Genomic DNA, 26200 nt, shown 5'->3' on the forward strand with positions numbered 1-26200 from the left:
AACACGTGGGGGTGGGGAGGGGTGTGGGGGGGAGGGGGGGAAACAAATGACTTTTTCCAAAGTTCTTTTTGGTTGTTTAAAAGTCCTATCTAGTTATGTAATGTTGAGGGGGCTTTTTGGAAAGTATGTTTGCTCTAATTAACCCTGTCTGTACTGTGCTGGTAGATTATAGGTTGCAAAGCAGATTTGAACTCTGTCTTTCCTAACAAAGGGTTAAGGAGCAAAGCATTAAAAGCATTGTATGTCACCGGAGAGAAAGCTCAGTCTATTCCCAGTTTTTATAAATATTTTTCCGCGTTACGGGTGACTGAACCTAGTATGGGTGCAGGAAGCTGCAGTACTACAAAGTGCAATATCAAATATATATTATAAAAAGTGCACAGCGCTACCAATACACGAAAATGATTTTGACTACAGTGTCTCAATAATGAGAAATTTAAAGTGCATCCAAAAATATTATTAGAAATAAATGGTTAGATAATCCCTAAAAATTATTTCAAACGTAACCAGTTATAATATTCAATAAATATCTCTTCATAAGTGTAGTAAAGGTGACAATATTACATAAAGTGAACAAATATCCAATCTTAAAATTCCATATAAATAATTGTTCAATTACAGTGATAGAGTCCAACCAGTGCTCTACACAGCAATAGTGCCTTAATACTAGGGATGCACCGAAATTGAATTTTGAGATGGAACCCGAAACTAAAAAATTTGTCAGGCCAAAACCGAAAATTAAATTTTTTCCCCCAATCTTTTAAAAATAAGTCCATATATACTATTGTCCCATCATTACAACTAGTGGTTGTAGTCATTTCATACCACCAGTAGATGTCTCTACAGTTCAATAATGGATAAGACTGTAGTATAAAACATTTGTTACATTTCTCTACAAAGTAACAATACTATTTGAAGTAAAAGCAATTACAGAATCATTTTAATCTTATAAAATATCAATCAAATGCTGTAATATAATAAAATATAAAAAATATTGTTACATTAAAGGAGAACTATGGGGTTAAGTCTTTTCCCCATAGTTCTCCTTAGGGTAACGGGAGGACACAAACTAGCGTGCTCCTGTCACCCTAGGCTACAGCTCGCGGTATACTGAGATGCCGCAGTATACTGCGAGCTGCTGCTCGCGGTATACTGAGACGCCGCAGCTGAAGCGGATCCCGACAATTGTGCCAGGATCCGCCCAGCTGCGTGACTGACAGCTGGCTCTGCCTATCTAGAGGCAGAGCCAGCTGTACCCGCCCCTCCACCATCCAATCCACCAGTCAGCGCTGGCGGATCGGAGCGGGAGGGGGGAATCCTGCTTCTCCCCCGTCACAGCAGAGAGCCGTGACAGGATCGAGAGGTGAGCGAACGCCGGTATGTGTTCGCTCACCTCCCGATCTACTGAGGTGAGCGAACACATTACCTAGACGGGTAAAAAGACACCAAACATGCCAAGCCTCAAAATTTGCGCGCACCCGCGAAACCTCTAAAAACTAAAATACCCAAAATTGGCCATAGGCGACGCATTAAAAGCTTTTACCGCTCATCAGTTTATTGTGATCAGTGATTGAGGTGATAGATATGCGAGTGATATGTAACATGTGTAGCGCAATTGTCATTGCACTGGCGCATCTGACACGTATTTACGTTTAGATGTGCGTAAACGTGGGGGTGGGGAATTTTTGTGGTTTTTTTTGCTTTTTTTATGACTTATTTTTTTACACTTAATGATAACAATCCCCCTATATAATAGCAAAGGCACACTGACAGGATCTGCTTCTTCTCTCTGGCTATGGCAGCCAGATGACTGACAGGTGAATGCGGAAGTGATGCAATACACATCACTTCCGCATTCACAGTACGGAGGGAGATCAGCAAGGAGGAAGATGCTGTCTCCCTCCCATCTTACCTCCTGACACCCTCCCGAGCCGGTTCCGGGCCGCAGATGGGGTTGTGGATCCCGGGATTGAAGGTGAGGGTGCAGGAGGGGGGCGGCAGGACCCGAAGAGGGGGCACGTGCAGCAATAACATACAAGCGTTTGTATGTCAAACAGCCGGTAACGGCTCCTCACAACGGACGGGTTTTTTCTGCAGAAAAGAAAAAAGCCGTCTAGTTATGGCAACCCGCCCATGCGAGTCTGATGTCCGTCCGTTTTTTCACAACTGGCGGACGGCAAGTGGTTAAATTAGAACCCCTCTAATGCCTACCTATTTTAACAATACCTATGATTTTTAGACCTCTAGGATCTTTGTTGTGAAAGAGTTTGAAATGCCTCGAAAGGCAATGCTTATCAAAGCCATTTTTTATATTTATATGTTCCTCAATCCTCTTTTTTTTTTTAATCTAATGGTCCTTCCAGTGTATTGCTGTCCACAAGGACACTCCAGAAGGTAACATACTGACTGTTACAGGAAATGAAATTCTTAATTTTACATATTTTATTATTAGTATTTGATTTAAATTGTTCTATTTTCCCTCTTGTCCCTGTAGTCAACAGCCAATACAGCATATACAGGGGTAAAAGCCTTACTTCTGCAAACAAAGTGAAATTGCGTTTAGGTGGTTCCAAAACATTTTTTGTCCCCCAGGTTTATAGATAGATAATTTTAGGTTTAGTAGGATGCAGGGAGCCCAAAATCTTATCTTTTTTTTTTTAGTTTTATGTTTTACTGTTTAAAAAAAAAAAAAATATGCTCCATCTCTTTATGTTGTACTGAGTAATCTGTAATAAAAGAAACACGGAATGAGTCATTAATGTTTTTTATTGGGATATTAATTGTTCTCCATTTAGTTTCGATATCTCTCCTCTCACATTACAAATCTTATTAGAGTCATAACCTTTTTCTAGAAATCTGTCCTGTAATATTTCAGATTGTGCCATATAATCTTCTGATTTATTGCAGTTACATTTAACTCGTATAAAATTACCCTTTTGGGATGGCATTTTTTTCAATTAGCGTGGTGGCAACTGCCTATAGGGATGTAACCATTTTTGTCTGTTTTAAAATATATGTTTCCCTCTAGAAAGATGTCATGTTCTAAAAAGTGGATATTGTTCTTGCTAATATTTTTAGTAAAAGATAAGCCATAATCATTCTCATCCAGAGTTTTTAAAAATTCTTCCAAGTATTATTGTTACTTTATAGAGAAATGTAATGAATGTTTTATACTGCAGCCTTATCATTATTGTTGAACTATGGAGACAACTACTGGTGGAATGAAATTGGCACACCCCACTAGTTGTAATGATGGACAATAGTATATAAAGATAATGCATCATAGTTTCAGCGTGGTCTGCCGTCCTTTGAAAACATCCTGGATGAAGAAACGCGTCTGGTTGGACTTTTTATCACTTTAAGTGAACACTTATTTATATGGAACTTTAAGATTGGATAGTTATTCACTTTTCTTTTTAATGTAATATCGTCACCTTACTACACTTATGAAGATATATTTATTGATTATAACTTGTTACGTTTGACATTTTTTTTTAGGGATTATCTATTTATAATATTTTTGGATACACTTTAATTGAAATTTCTGATGAAACACTGTAGTGGAAAGCACTTTTTATGATATACAGTGAGAGGAATTTATCAAAACTGGAGCAGACAAAATCTGGAGCAGCTGTGCATGGCAACCAATCGGCTTTACTCTTCAGTTTAGATTTGAAAATAAAAGAAAAGCCGATTGGTTACCATGCAAAGCTGCTCCAGATTTGATAAATTCCCCCTAGTATATTCCCAGTTTTTGTCTGGGGACAGACACTTTGGGCTGATTTCAATCTTCTTGAAAGAATTTCAAAGATCTGCTCCAAAAACAATCTGCTAGGTAAGACATATTTTTTATTAAATTTGTTGTTAGGTATGCTGTGGGAATGTGAACATACATATAGTGGGGTTTTCAAAAATTTGACTGCAAAAGTGGAAATACAGATAGAACGCACTATTATACTGCATAAAGTAACAGACAAGTTTTATTCAACAGAACAGAAGGCAGTTCACACTAACTACGGTAAATGAAAAATTGTAACAATTTGTATATCAGCTCCATGAAAGTTACCTGTGGTAACCGTCACATTCATCTCCTCTTGCCTGATCTCCTTAAGCTGCAGGATTTTCTCAAGGACTTGAGGAATCTTCGGGCCTACAGAAGAGTCTTCCGTCTATAAGACAACAATACTAAATAAAATACAAAACTATAAAGAAACAAGCTGGGAACAATATCAAAAGACACACAAGTTTTTAAAAATCCTTTTTGAAGCACTGGTCTACGAGCCTGTGTCAATGAGCTTCTGTTTGCATCAGATAGGTTTTGCATTCCCATACAAATTTAGGGGAATCTGAATCCCCTTGAAGCAGGTCAAATGCAGGGGAGGAGGCAGTCAACTGCAGGTCAGATGAACCTATTTAATTCAGAACGATCTCAGAAGCACCTTAAGCAGATTTTAAAAAGATGACCATTGACACAAGCCCAAATCCTGTTGTCTCAGGCCCCATAGTGACCCATATTTCAGTTTATCAGAAAGCACAGACATCTACAATGCCAATTGGTCAGATGTTGGAAAAAACCTACTTCTCTCGATTCTTCTCCAGGGGACTGACTGGGGATTCTCTGTCGAGCAATTGAAGGTATCAGAGGTGGAATGGTGGTTCCAATAGGAAGATTACCTGAAAATAAAAAAAGGGAAAAAAAAATAACAGGGTTATCTGCAGAGATGTGGACAGAAAAGTGAACACTCAACATTTGTATCTATTACTACCTCTAGAAAGAAGAAGGGTTCTTGCAGTCAGAGAATCTTGATCAATGAGTGTTGCCTAAAAAGAGAAGATTAGGATGTACTAGAACAATAAAAACAAATATAGGTCTCGTACAAAGAATTTCCAGCCGAAGAATATCTCAAACCTTTGGGAGAGAGTCTGTGTGTGTCGGTTTACTTCCTTCTGAATTCATGCCTAATGGGAAAGCCATTCCAAGGTTGGGGGGCGGTGGAGGAGGAGCTGGCAAAGTAGAAAGTGGCATTCCAGCCATCTATGAACCAAACCATATTGCATAAGAGGAAGAACATTAGTGAAGATCCAGTAACATTGACAACCAAAAGTATCTAAACTCACTCATCTAAATTTTCGCTAGCTGCGCTGTATCTATGAAAGAGCAGCATTAATCACCCTAGGCTGCTCTCCTGATTTGGACTACAAACTCCACCACTTCTGCTCATCACCATCACAAAGGAAGATGTGTTCTGTAGTTCACAGAAAATAGCTGGGAAAACTGATAATGCTTGAGATATCAGTTCTGTGCAAGTTACCAGAACACTACAATTCTGGCAAGAACAACAGGTATCTTGACTGTACTTGCAAAAAATGAACTTAAAGTGACATTAAACCCTCAGATTTTTTAACATAAAACAATACTGTAATGTGTGCCTTACTGTAATCCATGGTTGTTTCCCTTCTCTTTGCTGCTCTTCCTTTTAAATCTGTATCTGTTCTCATGCTGGGCAGAACTTCTGTTTTGCAGCAGACTGCCTTGTCTCTGAAATGGATACATGGTGTCTGTGTGTAGGTTTGCAACCTGAGCCAGCACTACAGGAAGAGGCACTCAGCTGCAAAAGGGAAGTTCTCCCCAAGCATAAGACATGAGGATTTAAAAAAGGAAGAGCAGCAAAGAGAAGGGAAACAACCATAGAATACAGTAAGGCACACATTACAGTATTGGTTTATGTTAACAAATCTGAGGTTTAATGTCACTTTAACCACTTGAAGACCAGGGTGTTACACCCCCTTCCTGGCCAGGCCATTTTTCAGTATTCAGCGCTGTGGTACTTTGACATTTATTCAGTCATGCAATGATGTACTGAAATTAATTTTATTAGATTTTTTTGGGGACAGATAGGGCTTTCTTTTGCTGGTATTTAATCACCACTATAGAACAAAAAAAGTACCCTAAATTTTATTTTTTTTAAAAACCTGTTTCCCTATCAAATGTTATGAAACATTTATTATCACCCCAATTTTTTGGAAAAAATATAAAAGACAGGGTCACAAAACCAAACACAATAGGCTGCATCCTCACTTTCGCACGTTGGCGACTTTAAAAACATTTTAGTGTTATTTTACATTTTATACAACTTATTTTTTTTTACACTTAACTTTATTGCCATCACATAGGGGACCAAGAAATCCTCTATGGTGATAGCCAATTCAGATGAAAGGTCCTCTTTATGCAGACATCAGGAGTCTCCAAGACCCCTAATGTCACCTAGGGACCCCCAGAGAAGCTGATGGAGCAGAGATCTGCTTCACCAGCTTCTCCCCAGTGTTCTGTACCGGAGAGGGACACTGAATGTAGGAAGTGGTGTAATATACATCACTTCCTGCATTCTGGGACCGAGAAGAGATCAAAAGTGTACTGATCTCCACTGAGATCGTTGGCTGTTTACATTGCTAACAGTTCCCCACTCGTGTGCGCGCTGAGTGCCGCACACGAGCGGGGGGAGGGGCAGGACGTCTTAAGACGCCCTGCCGCGGTTACAAGACTCCCGTCCAGTCGTTCAGGAATGGCCATGGATGGGAGGTGGTTAAAGAGCAGCAGAAGCAAACACTTTTTTTTTTTTATAAAAGAGAGAGGGATTAGAGCCTCTGTTACAATTCTATTGCTGTCCATATCCCTGTTAGGGAGAATAACCCTATTTGTCCTAGTGACCATTATCACTGAAAGTGGAACACCCCAAATTGGGGGTTATCAGAACAGGAATAAAATGAGAATCGTCCAGTGGGGACACTAGTTCTGGTGAGCTGGCTGCTCACTAGGCATTTTCCTCACTTGAGGGGGGTTTCCTCTCACTTCCTGTTGTGGCTATCTCACAGGAAGTGAATGGAAATGTTTCCAATGGGACACAGATGGGGGGAAAAAAGCTGACAGGGGTTATAACTCTCCCTTACTATTTAAAACTAAAAACTGGCTTTAGTTTTACCTTGGGTGACATTTGGAAGACATATTGTATTTGGCAGTTATGTTGTTGAGTTATATGTTTAACAAACTTCAATAGTTCTATAAATACACGTTTATGCAATTTTCCACAATGTTAAAAGTGATTGGCTTATGGCGGCCATATTGATTTTGGGATTGGAACTACAACTTTTACAACCGTGGTAGAAAAGGTAGCCCTGAACATATAAGCAAAGTTTTGAATTATTACGATAAATGGTTTCAGAGATGAAGTGGTTTGAAGTATATTGCACAATCCAATATGGCCGTCAAACCATGTGGTCAAATGACTTGTAATGAACATATATGACTGGAAAGCTCAGCATATATTCACATATCGATTTGTATATCTGTAGCTTTAGCAGTTATGAAAAAACACATGTTTGAATGTTATCTAAAATAAGTTTGCTAAAACCAAGATGGCTACATCATGATGTGACCTGTGACCTATGACCTTTATGTTGCCTAGGAAAAACCACATCAGAGTTCTCTACCATTGTGCCAAATTTCAGGAGTTTTAAATAACGATTATATGTTATTATAATTAGCATTTGAAAAAGGAGCATCAAAATAGGAATATTTGTGGGATTTTGAACAATTCAATATGGCGGCTGAACTATGTGGTCAATGAACTTGACATGATCAGTTCTGAGTGTAGATCACAGCATAACTTTACACAATTTGTACATCTGTAGCTTTAATAGTTTCTGGGAAACAGATGCTTGAATATGGAGCAGAATATTGTCACCTAAAACAAGATGGCTGCCAGGGAATATGACCTATGACCTTTATGATACAAAAGATTAGGCATAGCATAGAGCTCTACCATTGGGCCAAGTTACAAGAGCTTTTGATTAACAGTGTGCTTAATACAATACAATACAAAAATTGTTGCAAAAACCAAGATGGTTTGGTTTGGATGGCTAGGACCTTTATGTTGTAATAAGCTCTGCAGAGCATAGGGCTCTACCATTGTGCAAAGTTTCATATGTTTTTGACTAACAGTGCACTTATTACAGGCATTTGAAAAAGCAGCATAATAATAATAATAATAATCTTAAGAAAAACAATAGCTAATCCTTTGCAACTTCGTTGCTTGGCCACCTAAATATAGCTGCAAGCAGCAATAAAGGTGGCCAAACTTTAGAGCCGGTTATAGTACATGAGAAGATCTGTAGATTTAATAGTTTTTGTGAAACAAATGTTTGAATATGGAGCGGAATATAATCACCAAAAACAAGATGGCTGCCAGGCAATGTGACCTGACCTTTATGTTGCAAAAGATTAAGCATAGCATGGAGCTCTACCATTGGGCCAAGTTGCATGAGTTTCTGAGTAACAGTGCGCTTATTACAGGCATTGGTTTGCAGCGGCCATATCGATTTTGGAACTAGGTCTATTTTTACAACTGTGGTAGAAGAGGTCCCCCTGGACATATGTGCAAAGTTTTGGGTTATTCTGATAAATGGTTTCAGAGTTTAAGTTGTTTGCAGAATATTGCACAATCCAAAATGGCTGCCAAACCATGTGACCAATAGAGTAATAATGAATGAGACAACAGAGCACAGCATAACCTCACACAGCAAGTTGTACATCTGTAGCTTTAGCGTTTCTGGAGATGCAGATTTCTGAATAGTTCGCAAAAATACAACCAAAAACAAGATGGCTGACACATCATGTGACCTATGACCTTTGTATTGCAATAAGCTCTGCCGAGTGCAAATAATAGTTTGAGTAAATGAGTTTTTGACCAGCAATGCACTTATTACAGGCATTTGAAAAAAAGCAGCGGAATAAAAAATAAAATAAAAATTATCCGAACAAAAGCAATAGGTGTCCTTTGGCCACCTAAAAAAAAAACAAAGAATGAGAAGAATACAGACGTGTGCACTTCAGAAATCTGTACATCCTCACCTGAGCAAGTCTAGCAGCTGTGGAGGACATATCGCCCTCCTCATGGGCCTATAAAAAAAAAAAAAAGAAGAAGTTTATAAAATAGAAGTAGAGAAGAGAATATAATATTAAATTTGGGTAAAGATTTTGCTTTAATGGATATAGCATATCTATAAGTATTTATCTCAAGTAGATAAAATACGTATGTGCAAACATATGCCTTCTAACATGAGCATACAGATGCAGCCATATGGATAGAAAATGGAGTGTCTTTCCATTCTAAATACATTTTTTATAAAAGTAGCTGTGCCCAACTAAGAACAGGCACAGGAAGGGAAAGCAACTAAAAAAACAGCGAAGCAACAATACCTCTATGCCATGTTGTACCACACCTTTCAATCAGATTATACTAGGTTTAAACACAATTGCACAGAAAACACAATAAAAGACCCAATGCATTCACAAGAATTTTATTATCTTTAAAATAACAAAGGCACCTTTAGAAATGTTTAGTAATGACAATCTACAAACAGATAATTGAAGGCTTTTTATTCTTTACATATCTTGTTTCTCTTTTCTTCCCCAGTCTTCTAACAGTGGCCATTTTTACTAAGGGCAGATTAAAATATTTCCCTTCACTTACTGGACATCTGGCACATGTGAATATGCACATCATCTTAGGGGAGGAAAATGCCTTTCCCTGAGATCTCATGAGATTACAGATGAGATTTCCCACCAATGCACTGCTGATGTAATTTTCCCAGGATGCAACACGAGCACATCACATCATTTGTACCAAAGTGGACCAGGAAGTGGATAAACTATTCTTAAGTAAATGAAAAACATGTTTGTTTAACTTATGAATGTAATAGGTTCTTAAATCAGCATGCTGATGTGATGTTTAGTGAAAGGGGGTAAAGGTCCACTTTAAGTGGCTGTTTCACACATTGAGAAAATCACTCGGTACAATTTAGATGCACAATTTACTAAGTATTGCATTCTGATTGTATAATTCACTATATCTAAACTAAAATGTAGAGAACCTGAATAGGATCCAATTCGTTAAAAACATTTTGATGAATGTGTATAAAACAACGGTTAGATTTAATTTAAAATTTTCCAAGTCTTTCCAGGACAGAACATATGAGAGAGGGCACCTCCTCCCACAGAAACCAGAAACACATCACCAAATCTTAAAATGAAGTCCTTCTGCCGAACCGGTCAGTTTGATACATGAATCGAAGGACCAAATCTGAAGTAAAACAAATACAACAGAAAACAAAAATACAAATCTCAAGGGCGGGAATCATCTTGCTGTCCTGGAAATAGAGTTACCAGTAAGTCTAAAAGGTGCCCATACACATTACAACCATCACACGACTTTCGTTGTGCGATGGTTGTAAAGTAATTAAAATCTTGTACGATCTGCCCATCTTGGACAGGCAGATCGTACTTGCGATCATTGCAAGCCCTCCCCGCTGAGGAGAGGGCTTCCGATGATTCCAATGCAGAGCGGGCAGTGTGCGCTTGCGCACACCGGCCCGTTCGGCATTTGTCTTCCGAGCACGCCACTAACCCGCTGAAAATCTTACGATTTTTGGCAGGTTTTCCAGCGTGCTCTGAAGACAAAAGACGCACGACCGTAGAAACGGTTGCACGCCTTCCATACACCTGCCAATTATCGTACGATCACGGGATCACCCGTGATTATCGTAGGTTAATCGGCAGGTGTATGGGCACCTTTACTTTGATTGACCAAATTGGTTTTTCAAGAGATGGTTAGCGAGAACTAACTAGACTTTAGAAGGGACAAAAAGCCCAGATATTCTCCTTCCTCCAGGCTGAACCTGGAAATTACAGACCAGGCATATGAACCTCTCAGAAATATGAAAACAAAAGCATGAGACCGACTACAGGAAACGTCAGTGCAAAATAAGAAAAACTAAACGGCCTCTGATTAACATTGTATTAAGTTAAAAAAGAAAATATACAAACAAAAAAGACCCAAGGCTAGCGAGGTTCTGGACAACTATGGACACACACACCAATAGCCTGTGCGGCTCACAGTAAAAGGGCAATGAGGGAATTTATTGCACCAACAAACTGGATTTGTTAATAGAAACTGACAAGAGCAAATTCTGCATATATGGATTATGCACAATTCTTGCACCTTAATGACGTGAAAACAGTCTCACCAGAGATTGAAAGTACGGTCAAAGATCTTTGCTACAGTGGAGATATTGAGGACTATAGTTGAGGACCTTAGCTCCCTCCCTTTGTGTAGGAATAGCCACCGACCCCACTACAACACTCCAGTGTCATGATAGTGCAGCTATCAACTCAAGTCACCGTACAACAGCAGCAGCTAAAAGACCAAATAGGTAGGATGCTAGGCATACCGCGAATATAACTACTGTACTGTGGGAAAAGTAGGCCATACTAAAATAACGCATTTGCCGGCGTATAAGACGACTTTTTAGACTTAAAAACATCCCCCGAAAATCGGGGGTCGTCTTATAGACCGGGTATACAATCCTGCGGATACCATATTTAGTGAACATTTAGCAACCGACCTGGTCCGACATGCCCCTTCTCTCCCTTTGTCAGCCCACTGGATGTGCGGTAATACTGTAGGTGCGGTAGCTTCGGCTACAGTTTACCGCGCTGATCCAATCACGGCGAGCAATGTATTCCATGAATGAATACAAAGCCTGCTCGGATTGACAGAGGTTGTGTACATCGCTCGCCGTGATTGGCTCAGCGCCGTATACTGTATGTAGACAAAGCTACCGTACATACAGTATTACCGCACATCCAGCGGGCTGACAGATTAGACTCCATGGCGGTCTGTTTTATTTATTTTTTCGGGGTTTTCTTCTTACTTTTAAGGATTCCGCGACGCGGACGCTCGCAAGGGACGGAACCCGGAAGGCGGAGGACACAGCGGGGATCGTGGACAAGGGTAAGAGACGCTACGCTGTAATCCCCAGTGTGGCTCGGGGTTACCGCTTATGGTACTGAAAATTAACCCCGAGCCACACTCTGGAATACCGCCAAGGAGGTTAGTGGGTGTATTTAAATATTTTGGGCTGTATTAGTCTTATACGACGAGTATAGCCCAAAACCTATGTTTTAACAGAAAAATTAGGGGGGTCGTCTTATACGCCCAGTTGCCTTATACGCCGGCAAATACGGTACTTTAGGAATTGGTCTCAAACCAGCACTTGTAGATGAAGAGGACTATAGTGTTACTGATGAGCATTAAGTCTACAAATACATCTAGTGTGCTAGTACTAATCAGCAGTGGCAGTATCAATCTGTGCATATAGTACAAATACTCCCAATACAAAAAAAGGCCATGTACAGGAATTATAGCATAAGTGACCTGTGACATGTATATCAACTGATTATCCTACTGTACCAAAATATGTGCTGTAGTGCAAGGACAAAGATACTACATAAAAGCCATAAATTCTGCAACATTATAGACTTTCCATGGAAGATTTAAACTTTGTGGTACAGGATTAATGCTACCAGAAGTGCTAGGGTACAAAACTTGTCATGTCAATGTCATTAACATTATAGAAGACCACCACATGACATATAAAAAGGACCTAGTGCAACAAAATAAACTAGCTGCCATAAAAGGATGTACTGTAAGCCCATAATACAAAAGTCTTAGCTCACTAATGCAACATAACTACCAGAACAATATTGTGGGAATTCATGTAAAATCAATGGTGTGCTAGCAGATGAACACCAAAAGAGTGCATTAATCCAACACTAGACATCTAAAAGGGTTAGGTTTTGCAATATAAAAAGGCTGCAAAAAGTGATACATTGCAACCACAAAAAAATAAATAAATGCAATAAATAAATGCAAATCCGTTTTACAATGTAGACTGACACGTCTATAAACACAGGAAGTTAATCAAGAGACTAAACCTTGTGGTACAAAATGAATATCCCAAAAGTGCATGAGCACAACACCATGTAAAGGGTTAAGTATTGAAAAATAAATAGGCTGCAAAGAACGATGCATAGAATGCACAAGACATACTTAAAGTAGTGTTAAAGTCTATTTTATTCTGGCATATATCTCCTGCTAGTAAGCTGTAGATGTATGCCCCAACAACAATAATAATAAATAAAAAAGTTGGCAAATACAAAAGAACTTATCCGTGTCAGTGCCACTCACTCCCGCCTCCCGAAAGCTGTGAAGGAGGAAGTGTGGGTGTGTGCATGCGCAGTCCAGATCAGCAGGGGGAGAGGAGGAGAGCAACACTGAAACTGAATGGATGCAGCCGGGAGAACGCATGCTGGACAGACTCTGTGGGACACGAGAAGGCTGCGCTGGATCAGAGACCGTCACCAGTGCTGGAGGGACTGTGGGGAAACAAGTGGAAGGAAGAAGCTGTTCGAATCAAGAGGCATTGTAATGCCTCTCGATTTGAACAGCTTCTTCCTTCCACTTGTATAATATATACAAGTCCCATGGTGTCTGTCCGATGTGCACGCTCCCGGTTGCATCCATTCAGTTTCAGTGTTGCTCTCCTCTCCCCTCCGATGGATTGCGCATGCGCCCGCACTTTCTCCCTCACAGCGTTCGGGAGCAGGGACTTCTGCAGCCGGGAGCGAGCCTCCTCCTCCCCTTTCCTGCTCTGCCAGGAAACTGCTCGGATTAATAGAATTTTAGGGGGACCCCGCATTTTTCTTTTTTTGGGGGGCGTTGGTGTTCCCCTTAAAGTTCCTACTAGACCTAAACATTCGGCTACATCCTTCGGCTCTTAAGTGAATAACACCCTAAAGTTGTGTCTGTCGGGACAGTACACAAATAAGTAAACTTGCAGCCTGAGCAGTAAGGCTACATTCAGGGCCCATTCACATCATGTCTGTATCAGATCCGGTACGTTACGTTTTTCTTCTGCAGCAAAAATGCATATCAATGCATTTGTATGTGATTTCTGGGCTCTGTTCACCCCAGTGCAGAAAAATAAATATTGCATGTCACATTTTCTCTGCACTGGAACGCGACAGAATGGAAAAAAAAAAAAAAAGAAAAGGTTCCTTGAACTATACAACCCGAGTCACCCCGAGTACAAAAGCAATACAAGGAGGACTGAAAAATGGTGCTCAATTGCGTCCAAATTTTATACGAATCAGAAAAGCCGAAAAGGAGCACTGTCACGAGTACAAACACTTTATGTATTATGATTGCATGCATACTGCTCTTTTGATGTAGCTGCACACTGATTGCATGTATACTGCTCTTTTGATGTAGCTCTGTAGCACATTGTTTCAGGATTGCCACAGCCATCAAAGAACATGCCTGCATACAAATCAAACATGTCTCCTTACGAGCTCACACAAACAAGAGGAAGAGCTATGACATGGAGCAGGATGTGACCTCAGAGATTAATCTGCATAATTACTCTCCCCCAGCCCCCAAAAAAGCACTGGAATGTGTCAAAAACGCATCACAAACGCACCGTATTTGCAGTTGGGCAGTTCTGGTCTGGACATGGTGTGATGCCTAAAATGACGTGTGTTTACACACATGCATTTAGATGCATCTGTCCTTTGTCCATTGAAGTAGCCAATGAGATTTCAGCAAACATCTTGTATTTACATGTGTTTTGGTGCAATTAGAAGGTAAAACTGATTCAGAGACGCACATGACTTCTGTTTTGCTAAACGCAGCTAAACGCAATGTGTGAATATATTGGAAATCATTAGATGCATACGAATTTAGAAAAACATTTTAAACGCATATAAAAGCAGTGTGGATGTAGCCTTAAAATCGATTATGCCGCAGATAATAGTTACAGATGTACAAGGGATAAACTTTGGAAATATTACAAATACTGAGATCCATAACTACATGACTAGACGATGATTCTTTAACCATAAAGACCATTGTGGCTGCATCAACACACTTTAATGCCATGCCTGAGCAAAAAAAAAAACCCCACCTGTGTTGTAGATATTAATCGAACAATACAGCAAATAAGGAGCAATCTCCAAGTAGCTGCCTCATTTACTGGGAATAAAAGTCCATCTTAACTCACACATGGTAGGCGATTGAATAATGAACCATAACGCTCCATTCACACCTATATTTTAGGTGCGATTAGGGATTCCTGCGTCTGGAACTTGGATTACCTCCAGTCAGGAATCTCTAATCAGCCATTTAGAAAGAAGCAGCTGTCACCCATTCAAGTTAATGACTGGGTGACAGCGGCCGCATTTGAACGCCAGCACTACTTATGTTATCGTATGTGATAGGATATCGTGTATGTTAGGAATCCATCACTATCCCTGAACACATCGATCGTATGTCCAGGGAGAGTGATTGATTCCTAATCAACTGCATGTAATCGGATCACATACAATTACAGGCGTTGTGCTGGCATTCAAATGTGGCCATTGTCACCTGATCATTAAACTTGAATGGGTGACAGCTGCTGCTTGTAAATGGCTTATAGATGACCATTTCAACACATACAACGTTATACTAATACCTAAACCCAGTACAATGCCGAAAAAAACATTAGGGCAGAGTTTTGGTGTAGTCCCATTCCGGCAAGAAGATGAGAATTATACAGACTCAGAACCTCTGATCAACAAAAAAACAAGTCTGAGCTGTAGCATAAAGCAGGGATTCCTCAATGCGCTTGTAGTGGGGGAATGGATTTGCTGAGCTTTTCTGTATGTACCAGTTGGAGTTAGGATGTGGGAAAGGAATTGCTATTTCCTGACCAGAGTACACCTATAGGATACATGTGGAGATACTCGGTGGTGGAAATTAGTATAACAAGGAGGTGTTGGTTAAATACCAGTAACTAAGTGATTGTCAGTATACACGCTATTCCCTTTTGAAAAAGTCGGACTGTAAGAAATTCCATGGCCCAAATAAACATAAATTTACCTATTTAATAATAATATATGATGGGTAGATTGGAAGAAAAACGATTGGCCAAAAGTATACATGTGTGCACCCAGATGTGAATAGAATTGTAAATTAGGTGTTTGAGACTAGTGTAAATAAAAAGGAACTAGTACTTTAGCATGCTAATATGCCATGCAGATCTCAACCCTTTGGTGTAGGTGAGGTGTTGTCTCCGAGATCAATGGGCACCTTGATATGTTAAAATGTATAACTGGTTTTACACCAAGTGGTATTTTGGGAGTATCCATTGGCTTAGGAAATTAACACAAGATAATATGCATATATACTCTTCAGACAAAATGGAGCCAGACAGGTTATGGGCAACCTAGGTGTTATTAGATCAAAAGGGGACTTTAGCTGCCATCCAATCACTATTGTGAGATAGCTCTGATTAGGTTTTGTGGACCAATCAGAGGTTTCTAATAATAGTGAATTGGCTTAGTTAGAATAAAAGGCCATTAGAGAAGGAAGCCATTTTGGAGAGAGAGAGGCCCAGCTGAGAGGAGGCCATCAGAGGAGAGAAAGCCATTTTGGAGAGAGGCCCACCTGAGAGGAGGCCATTTTGGGAACCACAGTCCAGAACCTATGTAAATCTTACAGGATGCGTAATAGCCATACATTCAATTGACAAGTTATGCCAACCAGCTTATCATATTTAATATGTTGTAGAAGTGTTGGATTGGTGTCTTCTCGGCTTTAGTATTGTTATTTTAACATTGCTGGTTTGCTATTCCCGGGCTAGTGTTCCTGTGGTAGTACTCTTTAATATGATTTGGTGTTTTTGGTATTACTGTAATCTTTTCGTTAATAATAAGCTGTGTATGTTTAAATTCCTCTGACAATATATTCTTTTAAACCTACAGTTTATGGTGTGCGTTTCTTAGCTGACCTACCCCTCTCGAGCAGTAAGAAGTGGGTGTTGATAAATACAGATATTATTTAATACTCATATTATGATTAGTTAAAATCACCCTAAGGTTTTCTTAGAGGATGTAACGAAATGTGTCAAGGTTAGGCGGAGTGTGCCGACAAAACGCGATATTGGCGTTGGAGGATTTTCTGCTGGGCTTGTAAGTTTTCTATTTTTAATAAATGCGGTTTTCAAAAAAATATACTACACTATGAAAGATTTTTAATCCATTGCTTTGAGCCTTATATCCCATCTCAGAAGCGAGAGAGAAAAAACAAAGTTTGGATATACAACTGTATCTGGAGAGCGTTGGAGAGGTGGTAAAGAGGAGGCTGGTTCCCCTAGGAGGATTGAAAGGTGTAGTATCACAGACTGAAAAGTGCTTATGGTTCCGGTGCCTATGTGATCGGCAGCAGGGAGACAGTGCTCCTGCGGAGACTGCTACTCTCTTCTATAAAATCGGCTAAGGCACCCTTCCGTCACAGTTACCAGCAATACCGCAGCTCCGGGACCGCTGATGGATAGTTTCCTGACCAGGACGAAGCAGCGTTCGCAGTCCCAGTCACGATCCAGTGAGGACACTCGTACACCACAAGGGAGTAAGATAGCAGACACACTAATCCAGCCCAGACAAAAAAAAGCCCCTCTCCCACGTTATCTCGGGCTGCTCACATGGGGGAAGACTCATGAGAAGCTAGCTGCAGCGCTGCAGAGAAAAATGTTTACTGATGACTCCTATGATCCAATCCCATTTCAAGTCCTACCTTATAACTTGGGTTTTCCGCTCTCCCATTTTAAGCATTTCTTTCAAATATCGGAAACGTGGAAAGGAGTATCTAGGAACCCCAAGACTTTTTTCACTCACATTTTTGGACACTGTTGAAAACTGGTCAATACTCTATTTCGGAACTATACCCCAAGCTACATCTCTGCCACTCTCAGCCTCAAATGTGAAGGAATGGTCTCAAGACTTTCCAGAACCTAATATCGTAGATCACCTTTTGCACTGCTATAACAAGATCAGGGGACTTGTTACAAATGAGACATGGAAGGAGACCCAGTTCAAAATACTGCATAGGGCATATGTACCATACTTCATGCCAGCGGGACCATTTCCGCAACAACTCGTCTGGCAGTGCCCCAAGTGTGGCCACCTACACCCTTCATTAGCTCACTGGTTCTGGCTTTGTCCATCTATAACCGAGTTCTGGGAATCAACACCATTGTTTTATGGTCACCGCCAATGTCTCCCATGCTGTTCTTGTTTAGTGTACCGCATGACTCTCTGAATGAAGTCCCCCATTCTGAACGCAAAGACTCGGACTGGATGCACATCTGCCTACTGGCAGCTAGGAGATGTATAATGCGATCTTGGAATGCATCTTCTACTCCACAGTTATCAGAGGTTGCGAGAGCTCAAATTGTTATTTAATAGTGAAAAGGCTAGACCCAGAACTACACAAGGATCTAAACACAACAAAATATTTCAGGTGATGGTGATCTGTGCGGGAGATTCTAATCTTGCTCTGGACAGTAGTTTAGATAGGACTAGAACTGGAGCCTATAGGTCTAGAGGCCCCCAGAAAGCCAGGACTTAACTGGTGAAATTACTGTATTCTCACTCCTTAATAGACATTTGGAGGGAAATGAACCCCACAGTGAAAGATTATACGCACTTTTCTCAAGCACATCAAAGTTATGCTAGGATAGATCACTTCTTAGTCTCCGCTTCTCTTGTGTCCCTGGTTGCATCCTCCAACATTAGGGTCTGTTAGCATGGTCTGACCACTCCCTGGTGTTGATGGGACTCAATACGGTTTCACATACTGCTCAATCTTTTTGCTGGAGCTTGAATGAATCACTTTTATGTGATGCAGCAATGCAGGGTGAACTCAAATCACATTTGGAATCTTACTTTGCTATCAATGCAACTCCTGATATGTCCCCTACCATGGTGTAGGCGGCCCATAAGGCAACTATTCATGGATGTTTCATTGAATTGTCCGCCAGAAATAAAAAATGCGACCCGACGCATAAATTAACTGGACATGGAACTTCAACACTTGTCTCGGGCCCATAAACAAACCCTGTCACTGGACCTCTTGAAATCTCTAGATAAGACTCGATTAGAAGTGAATTTACTATTGACCATGAAAGCGGAGAAAAGCATTCGATGGTCAGCTAATACATTTTACGTACATAAGGATAAACTTGGCACCCTTTTAGCTACTAAACTGTCCCCTAAACCTAGAGAGTCTATTCATTCCCTAAAATCTGATGTACCTGGTGCATACTCTTTACATCCGCACACAGTTCTTTGGGAGTTTCACACGTTTTGTACCAAGCTTTATCACGGCAATACTCCTGCCTCTTCGGATTTGTTGAGATTGTTTCTAAATGAGGTTCACCTTCCCTCCCTATCTCCAATGTTCATGGAAGAACCTATTTCGGCACTTGAAATTAAAAGGCCATCAAGCAGGCAAAATTGTCGTCTGCCCCTGGTCCGGATGGACTGCCAGCCTCTTACTATAAAAAAATTTCGGATGTTCTGGTGCCTCATTTGGAGAAGTTCTTTAATGAACTGAGACAGGGGGGACCCTTACACTCAGACATAGAGCATATCTTACGGTAATTCACAAAACCAACAAGAACCCAGGGGAAAATTCCCATTATAGAGCAATTTTCTTGATAAATGATTTAAAACTCCTAACTAAAATTCTTGCTAATAGATTGAGCCCCTTCCCACCCTCCTACATTCATAAAGATTAGGTGGGACTCATTGTGGGTAGGCAAGGCCCTGATCAAATCAGACAGGCAATTGACATTGCCACTTTGTTGCTGTCCATTGACTTGCAGAAGGCCTTTGACTCAGTCTTGGCACTATCTTTTTCTGTTGCTAGAAAGCTGGGGTTTTGGCCCCCTCTTTCTGAGCACACTGCAGGCACTATACACCACCCCGTCAGCACAAATTAAGCTACAGGGGATGGTATCAACTTACTAAGTGGTGGGGAAGTGACGCGCTGATGACGTAGGACGCCAGGTCACGAACCCGCACACAAGCCCGCCACAGCAACGGCCGGACCCGTCTCTCTGCACTGCTCCGTCTCTTCTCTCTGCTGGGTCCCCTGATCTCCCCGACTCCTCTCCCCAGGCATCAGCAGACAACTGATAACCTCAGGCTGCCTCAGACAACTCAAACTCGCGGATCGGGGGGCATGGGTGGTAGAGACGCAGCAGCCTGCACCAGCACCGCCGACGCGGTCACAGACAGCACTAAGGAACAGGAGCTCCACATCAAGAATCGGAACCTATTTTACAGGTACCCGACCGAGACTGTTATTAGAGGGGGGCATAAAGATGGGGACACCTGTCTCCCCTGCCACTATGAATAGTAGGGGATATGATATTGTACAGGAAAGGTCGATGCAAGAAAATGACTTATATGCACATACACATGCCAGAATGTCGCCTAGGGGGATAGTGGAAGCACAAAGGGGACTGGGACAGAGTACAGATAGCCCTAAGACTGTTTGCTTGCAAGAACGAGAGAACAAGAGAGAGGAAAACAGGATATAGGAGAGTGTTTGCGATCTCTCCCAAATAAAGAAGATATGGAGGGTTATATTGCCAGATTGGAAGATTGCAACATAGAGATAAAAACATTAAAATCTGATATCATAAATATAGGAGAACGAGTGAATGGATTGGAGGAAAGCTTGGATATATGCGCCTCCAGGGTGGATACACAACAGCAAGTTATCAAGAATCACTCTTCCCTGCTCCAGGATACGATATATTAAAAAAAGACGACATTGAAAATAGGAGTAGACGCAATAACATAAGGCTACGAGGAATGCCAGAGACAATAGAGACACATAACCTTTTAACAACAAAGGCAATATTGAATGATATAACGGATAAAAGCCCGGAATGTGAAATTATTGATGGGGCATACAGAGTACCCGGCTACCTTAGAGGAGATCCTGCAAGGCCTAGGAGATGTTATATGTCGTCTACACTATTACACTGAAAAATACGTCATTTTAATCAGCTGCTAGAACTAAGAAATCAGTATCATATGACTGATATGTTGTAACCATTTTTCCTGATCTCTCATGACAAACACTAATGCTCCGAAGGGCCTTGAAGATGGGGATTCCCTTTTCAGCTGATAGCAAACAGAAAACGGAAGAACAGCAATATTTAGGGTGATAGACCATCTACCAGGCTTCTTGGACATCCTAGAATTACCCCCAATACAATTGACAGACTGGCCAATTGACTTAAATAAGACTGAAGAATATCAGAAGAAAGGATGGACAGTAGTAAAAACCCGTGGAGAGTACAAGTGAAGGAAAAGAAAAATCGGATGAAAATAATTGGGGGGATTAATACTGTTATAAGAAGTTAGGGGTATTAGTTTCTACATGCACAGCTATATTTTGTTTTCCTGGAATATGAGACCTATTATGGGAGAAGAGAGGAGAGGGGAGGAAATCGGGTGATATAAATACAATGAATATATAAACTATAATGAAATCTAGAGTTTAAGGCCTAAATATGAAATAAAATAAAAAGGTATTGGGTTGTGGAGGGACGAGTGTTTGGCGTTCAGCCATTCGGCCCTTATAACAAAAAAATAGCCCCCTTTTAATAGGGTTATCTTGCTCGGTTGTGTAGGAGGTAAAGGAAAATGTCCTACAAGCAAGAATACAACAAAAAGGTATATATGTTGGGAGAATACACTGAGTGGCCAGATTATTATGACCACCCCATCAGTACTTCGTTGGGCAGCCTTGTGACTCCACGAGATGTTGAAAGGTGATGCGAGGAATCTGACACTGCACTGTTGCCCTTCTGTTGTCTTGTACCAGTCTTGCCACTCTCCGTTCTGCCCTAAGATTGTCTAGTCGCTGACGGCCACAATTCGCACGTTCAGACCCAGATTTTCGGCTGACAGTCCAATCTTTAAGCACTTTAACAACAGCTGCTCTTGAACATTTAACGAATTCTGCTGTTTTGCCGATACACGCTCCATGGCTCAGAGCGCCAACAATCCTCCAGCGTTCAAAGGCTGTTAAATCGCGTTGTTTACCCATATCTTCAGAAAACAATCACTTCTACTGTCGTGGTAAACAACCTGCTTCCCTATTTATAATGGTCTGGCCCTCTAGCAGCTTCGTTAAATGTTCAGGAGCAGCTGTTGTTAAAGTGTTTAAAGACTGGACTGTCAGCCGAAAATCTGGGTCTGAACTAGAGCTGCAACAGTTAATCGATTAAGCCGATTAAAATCGACGATCGAAAACGTTGTTGACGTTTTAGATCGTCGATTCATCGGCTATTGATTGATTAGCCTGTTCAGGGCTTCACACATGGCCTGAGCCGCACGTACGTCACACGCTGCGCCCGCGCGCCCAGGACGCTGAAGCCACGCCCACCGCACAGGTCACTGAAGCCGCGCACGCCGCTGCCGTGAGCTCCCTCACTCGCCGCTATCCCGCCGACAACCGAGGGCGCCCGATTTGAAAGTAAGTCAGGACCCCTAGAACTGTACCCCCTCACCCACACACATATCCGCTAGGGAACTACAAATCCAAGCATGCAATCATTGTCCCTGTACAAAACCCCCCCACATACACACATCACCCAGGGAACGGCAATATCTGGTTGTTGTACAGGGGCAATGAGGGCATGCTGGGACTTGTAGTTCCCTAGCTGATATGTTATGAAGCTGTGATATGTTATGAAGCTGAAAGTAGTACAATGCCATTATAGAACTAAGAATAGAACATTTAAGTTTATCTATGTTTTATTCTACGTTCTATAATGGCATTGTATTTTTATTTATTTTTATAAACTTTTAAAAAAAAAAGTTTATTTATTTTTGTTAATTCATTTTTTATTAAATATTTTTATTTAATACTTTTGGGGAAATATTAGGGGTCTAAACAGACCCCTATTTCCCTTTTAAAATAGAAAAAGAGATTGAGAACAGGAATCCTCTATACTAAGTGTCCCTGCGCATTCATAACATGAGAACATTGTGTGTTTACTATAACTACAACTATGAATGAACAGGAGGTGATGTAGATCACTCCCATTCATTCATAATTGGGGATACAGTACACATACAATGTCCTCAATTATTTACAAACACTCGGCGATCACTGAGTGTTTGCACTTGCTCTCCTCTGACACGCTGTCACAGGAGGCTGAGCGAGCGGTGCGGCAGGAGAGCTCCGCCTCCTGTGACAGTGCGGCCTGTCTCCACCCCCACACCGCTCTGCCGGACTGTGATAGGCGGTTGAGCGGTCTGGGAGGAGAGACACCAGCCTGGGATTTGTAGTTCCTGTATAACTGGTCAGTGGTATTCTGCATTGCGCCGTATAATTATTATACAGCGCAATGGAGAATACCACCAGCTATAGAGGACTACAAATCCCAGCAATAATTATACAGCGCAATGCAGAATAACGCCAGCTACAGAGGACTACAAATCCCAGCAATAGTACACTATATTGTACTATTGCTGCGATTTGTTGTATTCCTCTAAAGCTGCTGGTATTTTGCATTGCGCCGCTGTATAATGTACTATATTCCACACCACACTTTTTTTTACTTCCACCGCTCCAAGCTTGCTCCCGTGATGGACTACAATCTCAATACAAACTAGTAGTCCATCACTGGAGCCTTTTTTTTTTTTTTAAATCTGATTAACCGATTAATCGAACTTAATAATCGGCCAACTAATCGATTTTGAAAATAATCGTTAGCTGCAGCCCTAGTCTGAACGTGTGAACTGCGGCCGTCAGCAACTAGTCAATGTTAGGGCAGAACGGAGAGTGGCAAGACTGGTACAAGACAACAGAAGGGCAACAGTTCAGTGTCAGATTCCTCGCATCACCTTTCAACATCTCGTGGAGTCACGAGGCGGCCCAACGAAGTACTGATGGGATGGTCATAATAATATGACCACTCAGTGTATATCTGTGCTTCCAAAACCAAGGAAAGATTTATCAGAATGTGGCCATTTTCGTCCAATCTCCCTTATATAGACCTGACAATATAAGCAAAAGTACTGGCCAATAGGCTAAAAAAGTTATTGCACAAAATTATACATCTAGATCAAACTGGATTTGTTCAGGGACGGGAGGCTAGAGATAGCACTACTAGGGTTATCAATTTAATAGAATTAGCACAAAGGAGAAATACACCACTTTGCCTTTTGTCAATCGATGCTGAAAAAGCATTTGACAGAGTAAACTGGATATTCCTTAGAGAGTCTCTCTTGCAAGCAGGGGTGGGAGAGATATTAATATCCAAGGTGATGGCATTATATACACATCCAAATGCAAGGGTCAGGGTTAATGGGGACTTGTCCGCCTCCTTCCCAATATTCAATGGCAGCCATCAGGGATGCCCCCTATCACCTTTACTATACGTTATAGTGATGGAACAATTAGCGGCTACTATTAAGAAGAAGCCTTCGATTAAAGGAATGCCCACATTAACACAATATAAAATAGCACTGTATGCAGACCACCTACTCTTTTTTATAACTTCTCCAATAACATCATTCCCTAATATTCTTAAAGAGCTGAAGGAATACAGTGACTTGAGTAACTTCCATATAAATATATCTAAATCTGAATTCTTAAATATATCCTTAATTGACAAAGTACAATCAAGTATAAAGGAAAGTTACCCATTCAGATGGCAGCCCAATTATATATTGTATACCTGTGTGTTAATATTCCTAAAGACCATAATATAATACACTATATGCCATTAATTTTAGGGATTGGATACATTTTTTGCTCAATTCCTTACATGGAATAGTCTACGTCTAAGAAGGATAGGCAGTGTAAATGTCCTAAAAATGGACATCCTGCCCAAGATTCTATATAGACTCCAGGCAATTCCCATTTTATTACCGGATTCCTTCTTCTGAAACAAAGTCGGTGGCAATGAAATTCGTATGGGCAAATAAAACCCCTAGAATCAGTGCAAAAGTACTGATAAGATTAAAACAAAGAGCAGTCTCCTTATTAGATACGGAAAGTACTTCCCATATACAGATGTGGCGAGTGTTAGAACCAGGTAGAGAGGAATTGAAAATGGAATTAAGACCAGAGAGACAAACTAATGGGAAGTTATGGATGGAGGCAGTACAGTTATCAAATTATATTAGACACCTTAGGGCATATAAAACCCTTAATAGGACATTTACGCCATTTGAGAAATTATGCACATCAGAAACACCTATCACTCATACTCTATCAGTGGTATATGGCATGTTGAGGGAAGAGGAAGACAAGGGACACACTAAGTACATGAAAAGATTGGAACAAGATATGAGGAGAGAAATACCGGACAAGGAATGGGGAAGAATATTCAATATGACACATAGCTCTGTTATATCTTCATTTCATCAAGAAAAAAAATTAAATAATATCTAGATGGTACAAGTGCCCAGAAGGTATTAAACATATAAATCCAGAAGTGTCCGATAGATGTTGGAGATGTATTCTAGAGGAGGGGACCTACATGCATATTTGGTGGAGTTGTCCTAGATTGCAGCCGTTTTGGGAGTCAGTATTTGAAATATACAACTCTATAGAGGCACAAAACATTGAAAAAGACCCCTTAATGGCTATATTATCGTTGATACCTGGATCTCTAAAAAAGATAAAAAGTGATATTATAAGATTTGTACTGGTCGCAGCTAGAGTTAGCATGTCGCGGAGATGGAAAACAACGGCACCACCTACATTAGAGAATTGGTATAACATAGTGAAGAAATAAGATATATGGAGGAAGTGCAAAGGATATAGACAAAAAGGATAGTTATAAGATATGGGGAAAATGGGTAATATACAGACAGACAGAGGAATTTATAAAAGGTGTTAGAGAAGGATAAAGTAGTAAGAAGGGGATATAGACGGGAAGAAATTATGTATCCATAGATGGGTAATGAAAAATATGGCTAAGTGGCACAGTTATGATCTCTGTATAAATATAAGTATATAAAATATTTACCCAGATTTTTTGACCTGTATGAGTGATAAGATAATAAGGAAGGAAGAATGTCTTCTGGAGGGGAAAAGAAGGTTTATATTGGCGGAAGTTAAAAGGGTAAAATGGATAAGGATAGGCACACATAAGGTTGTCAACGAATTTAGATTTTGGGGATTATTTAGGTTTATGAAGAATAGGAACACAAACTATATAGGGAGGGAGGAAGGTAGATTAGAGGATTAGGGAAAGCAACACAAATAATTGGAGCGTTTGTCTATAAGACATCTTAGTTGAACACATGAAATGTATATAAAAGGAAGAATAGAGTGAACATTAAAGAGGAGGTGGATGGGAAGACATAGACACAGGTTAGATTATGGGGAGGGAATAACACAAGGTGTATAAAATGTTGACTTCTTCCTGTTCTCCCAGAAGA

The 26200-nt window shown here is 40.6% G+C and overlaps 1 protein-coding gene across 1 annotated transcript in view; it reads right to left on the bottom strand.

The window, feature by feature from the left end:
• The window catches only part of SF3B2 (splicing factor 3b subunit 2), a 112761-nt gene that overhangs the window by 59994 nt on the left and 26567 nt on the right, over nucleotides 1–26200 (bottom strand). Inside the window, exons 3-7 of the mRNA XM_018567352.1 lie at nucleotides 8909–8956; nucleotides 4910–5035; nucleotides 4767–4821; nucleotides 4580–4674; nucleotides 4067–4169 (exon numbers count right to left, since the gene is read on the bottom strand). Coding sequence (XP_018422854.1) covers nucleotides 4067–4169; nucleotides 4580–4674; nucleotides 4767–4821; nucleotides 4910–5035; nucleotides 8909–8956 — 427 coding nt within the window. The remainder of the gene's footprint in view (nucleotides 1–4066; nucleotides 4170–4579; nucleotides 4675–4766; nucleotides 4822–4909; nucleotides 5036–8908; nucleotides 8957–26200) is intronic.

Source organism: Nanorana parkeri, unplaced genomic scaffold (genome assembly GCF_000935625.1).
Source record: "Nanorana parkeri isolate BGI_ZX_2015 unplaced genomic scaffold, ASM93562v1 scaffold1034, whole genome shotgun sequence".
NCBI classification, from domain to species: domain Eukaryota; kingdom Metazoa; phylum Chordata; class Amphibia; order Anura; family Dicroglossidae; genus Nanorana; species Nanorana parkeri.